This window comes from Fonticula alba (assembly GCF_000388065.1).
Source record: "Fonticula alba strain ATCC 38817 unplaced genomic scaffold supercont2.4, whole genome shotgun sequence".
Lineage (NCBI taxonomy): Eukaryota > Rotosphaerida > Fonticulaceae > Fonticula > Fonticula alba.
The window spans coordinates 141,725-148,494 of NW_009242974.1; the positions used below are offsets into that span (position 1 = coordinate 141,725).

General features: G+C 66.5%; 3 protein-coding genes across 3 annotated transcripts in view; 2 read left to right on the plus strand and 1 right to left on the minus strand.

Annotated features, from left to right (window-relative positions):
* Window positions 1-636, plus strand: part of H696_02575 (hypothetical protein) — a gene marked incomplete at both ends in the record, with an annotated part of 2,307 nt that extends 1,671 nt beyond the window's left edge. Inside the window, one exon of the mRNA XM_009496486.1 lies at window positions 37-636. Coding sequence (XP_009494761.1) covers window positions 37-636 — 600 coding nt within the window. The remainder of the gene's footprint in view (window positions 1-36) is intronic.
* A 117-nt stretch (window positions 637-753) lies between these two features.
* On the minus strand, window positions 754-2,945 carry H696_02576 (hypothetical protein). Its single transcript, XM_009496487.1, has 6 exons — window positions 2,748-2,945; window positions 2,585-2,616; window positions 2,262-2,458; window positions 2,050-2,153; window positions 1,237-1,910; window positions 754-1,073 (listed from the first exon to the last, which is right to left on the minus strand). Exons 1-6 carry the CDS (start codon window positions 2,776-2,778, stop codon window positions 888-890), a joined length of 1,224 nt encoding a protein of 407 aa, XP_009494762.1. The 5' UTR covers window positions 2,779-2,945; the 3' UTR covers window positions 754-887.
* Window positions 2,946-3,339: 394 nt separating this feature from the next.
* On the plus strand, window positions 3,340-6,697 carry H696_02577 (hypothetical protein; the record flags this gene model as incomplete). The annotated part of the gene is made up of 7 exons (XM_009496488.1): window positions 3,340-3,494; window positions 3,670-3,840; window positions 3,919-4,294; window positions 4,453-4,762; window positions 4,914-5,494; window positions 5,633-5,885; window positions 6,114-6,697. 7 exons carry the CDS (start codon window positions 3,340-3,342, stop codon window positions 6,695-6,697), a joined length of 2,430 nt encoding a protein of 809 aa, XP_009494763.1.
* Between the last annotated feature and the right edge of the window lie 73 nt (window positions 6,698-6,770).

Consider the following 6,770-nt stretch of genomic DNA (forward strand, 5'->3'; position numbering starts at 1 on the left):
CCCCCCCCCCGCCCCGCTTGGTACTTGGAACTCCAGCTCATCGGCGACGAGGACAAGGCCCACCTGTTCTCGACACATGCATACGCCATTTCGGCGGCCGCGCCGCGCGCCGGCTCGCTCACTCTTCAGACTCGCACGGCCTCCTCGTCACACGGCCCGGGACAGGCGGTCTTTCCCTTTGACTCGGATCTTGACGAGGATGGCGACTTGGATACCTTCGACGGCCGGGGGGCTTCCGCCGGCCAGGCAGCCCCCTCGGCAGATGTCGAGCCCGACCCCCCGGGCCATCTCAACTTCCAGGACGAGGACTTGCTGGACAGCCAAACCCCTGCGCACTTTCTTTTTGAGTTCGACTTCCCTGGACAAGCCCCCGAGCAGCAGCCCCAGCATCCGGATGACCAGCACCACCCCCACCCCCACCCCCACCAGCACCACCAACACCAACACCACCCACACCAACACCAATATCCCCAGCATCACCCCCCTGGCCACCACCCGCACCACCAATCCGCCTCTCAGGGCGATGACAACGCCACGCAGTCCTCCATGCTCCATGGGGGGGGCTTTGACCCGGAGCGCGATCTCGACGACTTCGACCGCGAGTCGATGGAGCTTTCGCCACGGCACCGTATGTGAGCCTTCCCCGGGCGGGGGGAGGGGGGGGCGAAAGATCAAGTCCTTTTCCTCGACCGCCCTCCGACTGTCGCGTACACGCGCGCACGCACACACAGACCATGCGCCTGCGCATGAACATAGAGTAGATTTTTTTTGTCTATTTGCACGTTTTTGTTCGGAAGGGAGATGGCCAGTCTTCGCACCAGGAAAGCCTCCCGGCGGCGGGCGCTGGCCAGAGACAGGAGCAGGTGCTGGCCGCGCATATCGGCGCGTCAGATTAACCCGGCCATCTCGGCCATGAAGTCCTCGTAGGTGGCCTCATCCTCCTGGGACACGGTGGTCGGCTTGGCCGTGGCGTCGGTGTCGGTCGGCTGAGCACTTGCCGTCGGGCTGGGCGCTGGCGCCTGCCGGGCCATCGTCGTCTTCAGGTTGGCAATCATGGCCTTCTGTGCGGCGGTCTGGCGGCGGGGTGGGGATTGTGTCAGCTCGTAGCACGGGGAGAAGGGGGGGGGGGAAAGTGTGCACATGTATGTGCGTGCGTGTGAAAAGAGGGGCGGCAGGGCGGGAGGGAAAGAGATAGAGCGAGCACCATCCCTGGGAGGGATGCACACAAACACGCACTCTCTTGGCCGGGGGGACAACGCCGCCTGCGCGGCGCATGGCCATCACATTTGCCGGGACGAGGCCGGTAACTTGCGTCCGGGCCTTTGGCACGGGGGCCGAAGAGGCAACAACCGATGGGGCGGACCCGGGCCGAGGAGGCACGCGCAGGGGCGCCGCTGCCACAGACGAACCGGGCGCCGGGACGGGCAGTGGCAGCGGGGCCATCGCCACCGGCGCAGGGGGGCCCGACATCGGCGGCTGGTAGTAGCCTCCTCCCACGCCAGGGGGGGGCATTTGCGGAACTGGCGGCCCGCCGGCGGCCATGGGCGGGGGGCCGGCCGGAGGGAAGGGCGGGAAGGGCGGCGGCAGGGGACCACCGCCGGCCGGCGCCAGGCCATACGGCAGGGCCGGATTCCAGGGAGGCATTTGCGGCGGCGGCGGCGGCGGCATACCGGCCATCCCCGGGCCCGAGGGAGGAGGGAACCCCGGCAGATTGGGTGGCGCCAAGCCGGCGCCATGGGGAAGCGCCGGCCCGGCAGGCATCGGCGGCAGGTCGTCCTCCCCGTTGTCAGGCGGCATGGAAGGCATCGGCGGCAGGTCCTCCTCCCCACCGTCATTGTCCGAATCGGAGGATGACCGGTCCAGCTGCGACGCATCGTCTGCCCAGGCGCTGATGGTCTCGACGCCGCGAGCTGAACCAAGCGTGTGGCGAGAGAGGGAGAGCGAGAGGGCGCGCCGGGTCAGATGGCCGCGGCCATGAGGAGAAGATGGAACATCGAACAGCCGGGAAAGCGAAGGGGGAGGGGAGGAGGGGAAGGCGGGAAGGCGTACCATGGGCCTGGTGCCGGCGAGCGCGCTGGGCCTCCTGCGCATTGAGGATCGACGAGTCGGTCTTGTGCGTCCAGTTGATCTTGACCGCGGAGATGTGATTTCCACTGGAAGAGGGAAGGGGGGGGGAGTCAGGAACATGCACGAGCACCAGACGAAGAGGCTGACGGGCAGGGGAAGCCCCCGTGCGAGTGCCCGGGCGATGCACCACGTACAAACGGTCCAGATCAATACCCTCCTTCTTCTTGGCATCTACGAGCTCGTGCAGTTGCAGTCGCAGGGTGCGCAGATGCTCCTCATAATTGGGGCTGCTCTTGTTGTTCCGCTGCCAGAGCTCAATCTCACGCCGGAGATCCTGCACCTCGTCACGATGCTTCTTGATGACGGCATCCTTCTTACGACGGTCGCGATTCTGGGACCAGCGTCACCGGGCAGCCACGCCGGGAGACGGGCAAAGGGCAAAGGCGGCGGGAAGGAATGTCAGTCAAAGGGCGCCCGGCGGAGAGATGGTGCACGAGAGTCGCTGGGAGATGCGCACCTTGGCCTTCTCTCGGTCGGCCTGCCGCTTGCCTGGGTGTGGGGCAAGGGGAGGGGGAGATCATTCCGCACGTGTTTGACGCGCGAGCGGGTGCAGAGGGGGCAACATGTTAAGCCGGGGTTCGCACACAACCGGGAGGATTGAATGGCACAGGGAAACGCACGCTCGCGATCAGCGGGGTTCAATGCCTTCATAGCTGATCGAACAGGAGGGGCACAGGGACAAACGGGTCCCGGACTCGGCGATTAACCGGGGATATCGATGTGGAGAGGGAGGAAAAGACCGAAGAGGTGGGGGGGGGGAGGAGAAAGGAACACAAAGGAGGGAGAGGGAAAAAGGGGCGGGGGAGGAACGGGAGGGGGGGGGGTCTCGATGGCCACTTGCGTCAATGCCAGCACGCTCGGACCAACGCTGCTCTTGAGCCGATCCGATCACCGTGAGCGCGTGATACGCCCACGTGCCTGACCGATGGTGGCGCCGGGAGCCAGTAACGCTTTTTTAAAAATCCCCGACCAGGACCGGCCCCGCGCCCGGTGCCCCCCCCCCCCCCCCGTTCCCTGCGGCCCCTCTGCCGGGGATCGGGCGGCCCCATGCCCGGGAAAGGCGTTTTTCCCGGACCACGGCGAGTGATCGACACCCGCGGCAAGGCACCTCTCCGCCTCCCTCCTCCCCTGCGCCTCCCCCCTTCCCCCCTCCCTCGCCTTTTTCCCTGTCTCTCCCTCCCCCCTCCCCCTCGCTCGTGCCCCTCTCGCATCATGGCGTCTCGGCCTGCCCTGTCAAATGGCTTCTGCGAGCGCGCCTTCGGCGGAATAGATGGCTCCGATGTGGACGCGGCCGCCGCGGCCCTGCAGGAACGCCCCACCCTTCAACTTGTGTCCTTCAAGGCGCCCGGCCCCTCGGGACTGCGAATGTGCGCCAACAGCCGGGGGGGGGGAAAAAAGAAACCCTGCCCTCCCCCTTTCCACGGCCAACGCCATGCACATCTGTGCCCGCCCACACATCCAACCACACACATGCCCATCCATCCGCCTCTGCCGTACTTATGCCCCTCCCCCCCCCCCCCCGGAAAAAAAACGCATCCACAGCGCCCAACTCTCCGACGGCTTTCACTCCTTCCCGGCGGTGTTTGTCTCGTCCCTGAACCACATGTTCAGCGGCTCCCCCGGGGCCGGATCGGCCCCTCTCAAGGGCGGGCTCCTGCAAGAGGGGTCGGTCATCTGTGTCACCAACCATTCGGTCATGACGCAGCCCAAGTCGTGCGTCCACCCCTCCCCCCCTTTCCGGCTCCTCGCCTCCATGCCCCGGAACGCCCCGGCCTAATGTCCCCGTGTCAGCCTCTCGCGCTTTCTCCTTGTCCAGGGCATCGACATCATCGGCCACCAGCCGATCCTCGGCAACCCGCTGAAGTTCCTGCCCTCGCCAGGAAGTGCTGATCAGCCAGCGGCAACCCCCTCCACCTCGGCCCCGCCGCTCGCCCCAACGCCGGGCCGCGCCCCGGAGACCCCCTCCCGCCGGCTTTCCGCCATGTCCGTTCGCTCTCCTGGCCAGGCTGATTCCAAGCTACCGGCCGATGTGCCCGTCATGTCGCTCAATCCGTACCTCCGGCAGTGGACCATTCGCGTGCGCGTGATGGCCGTCGATCCGCTGCGCTCCTTCAGCAATGACCGTGGCAGTGGGTTTGTTTTCTCCGCCGAGGTGGCCGATGCCTCGGTGCGACCGCGCTCGCCCTGTCTCCCGCCCCCCCCCCCCCCCCTCCTCCCCCCTCCCTGGCGCCCCGCCGGGCCTGTGCATTTAACCAATGTCTCCATGCCCCCACCCACACGCCCGCACCCACATGCCCTCCTCGGTTCCCCCCCCCCTTCATCTAGGGCTCAATTCGTGTGGCCGCCTTCAATGATGTGGCAGAGACCATCTCAAAGCAGCTTGTTGTGGGCCAGTCGGTCATCCTGTCCCGCGGGATGGTCCAAGTCCCGCGACTCGCCCGGCCCATCATCGGCACCGAAAGCCGGTATGAGATCCGCCTGGACAGCCGGGCCCTGATCGACCCGTGCGACCCGGTTGATGGGCCACCCGGCTCGGATACCCACATTGCCGGGCCCACCACAGCCCAGGTGTTTGCCGAGCGAGTCTGGACCCCCATCAATGCCCTCTCTGGCTTTGGCACCGGCCACATCGTCGGTGCGCCTGCCATGCAGGATGTCCCTCTCCTCGCTCCCCCTCCTCGCCTGCACTCTTTTTCGCCGCTCGAGCAGATCGCCCCCCCCCCTCTTCCCCCCTCCTCCCAGCCGCCGTCCCCTGACTGCTCTCCTAACCCGGCCCAAACACCCAGACCTTCTCGCCGTGATCACGGACATCCGGCCCCCGGTAGCTGTGATGGCCAACGGTGAAATGGTCCTCCGGCGCATGGTGCAAGTGGCCGATCCGTCCGGGGTTTCCTGTGCGGTTACCTTCTGGCGCGACCATGCGCTCGAGCTTTCCCGCATCATCGGCGACGTCCCGCACGGCGTGGCCGATCCCTCGGAGGTCGTCCGCATGCACCAGCCCGTGGCGGAGCCCCCACTGGCCGAGGACGTGGCCTCCACCTTCAGCCGACCTCTTGGCGTCGGGTCGGTCCTCGGTGTGCGCTCCCTTCGACTGGTGGAATACCAGGGGACCTATTCGCTGTCCTCGATGCAGCACTCGACGCGTCTCTTCCGCATGGGTGCCGACGCGCATACCGAACCGCTGGCTCGCTGGTTCCTTGAGGATCTTGGCGGCCCCGCTGGCGCGCGGCAACTTCGGAATATCTCCTCGCTGCGGGATGCCGCGGCCGCGGCCTCCTCCGGCGAAGGGAGCTCCTCCTTCGGGCCAGGTGGCGGTGACGCCCGGCAATTGACAAACCCCATCTACCTGGGCCAGATCCAACAGAAGGTCAGCCCCTGCCTAAATTCGTGGCCATCTCCGCAACCCCGGTCCCGCCCCTCCTTGCTCCCTCTCCCTCTGGGCAGACACTCATACATTCCTTCGCCCCTCCACCACTCCCCCCCCCCTCCCTTCCCCGCCACGCAGCTTCAAAACTTGAAGCCCGGCGACCCGGCGATCTTCTCCACGATTTGCCTCACCCCGGTGCGCCTGATGATTCAGGCCCCCCTCACGTATCCTGCCGATGAGAATGGCAACAAGGTGCGGCCAGTTCTCGGGGCGACCACCGGCAGCATCCAATGGTCCAGCGCTCGGACGGGTGCCCTGCTGGACACCTTCGAGCACCGGTTCATTATCCGCCTCCGGATGGCCGACGCCTCGGGCAACATTTTCGTCAATGGTACGGTCAGGGTATTCGGGATGACTGTTTTTCGCCCCTGGCCCCCTGCTCCCCCTGCTCCCCCTGCTCCTCCTGCTCCCCCTGCTCCTCCTGCTCCTCCTGCCCCTCGGACTCTGCCCTCTCCCAATCACTGTCCCATCTCCCCCTGTCCTGCCTTCCTGCCGGCTGGCTTTCTCTCCTTTGGCAACCGCCACTAACCCGTGACTCTGGTCCATCTCTCCGACGAAGCCTTCGCCGCTCAGGCCGAGCCCATCATGGGCATGACGGCCGAGGAGTACTTCAACCTTCGCTTCGGGCCGAATGTTGGCATGCGCGACCGGCGCTCGACCCCGACCGTGGCCGCCATCGATCCCGAGGCGGATTTCGAGGCCGATCTCGAGGCCGCCTTCGAGGCCAATCTCGAGGCCAATCTCGAGGCCGATCTCAAGGCCGATCCCAAGCCCGGGCCGGGCTCCGAGTCGGGCCCCGGTGCCGATGTCAAGACCGAACATGCGGATTCCGGCTCCCCCGCTGTCGAACATCCGGCTGTGGCCCTCCTCCGCAGCACCACCAAACTGGATGGTCTTCTGCCCGAGCAGGCGCAGCAAATTTTGGACCTGACCGCGGAGGACCTGCAGGATTTGGTGCCGGCCGCATTGGCCGCGCACGAGCGGGTCTCTTTCTCTCGGCCTCTGGTGGCGCGGATTCGCAGCCGGGCCGAGATCTACAAGGAGGAGGTCACCATTCGCCACCACCTGATCGCCGTGCGGCCGGTGGACTTCGTGCAGGACGCGCGTCACCTCATCCAGGCCATTCATACCTACCTTTCCTGAGGCGACGGGCAGCTTTCGCCTCTTGCCTCCTCGTGCTTCGCGGTCCCCCCCCCCCCATATATCCTCTCCTCCT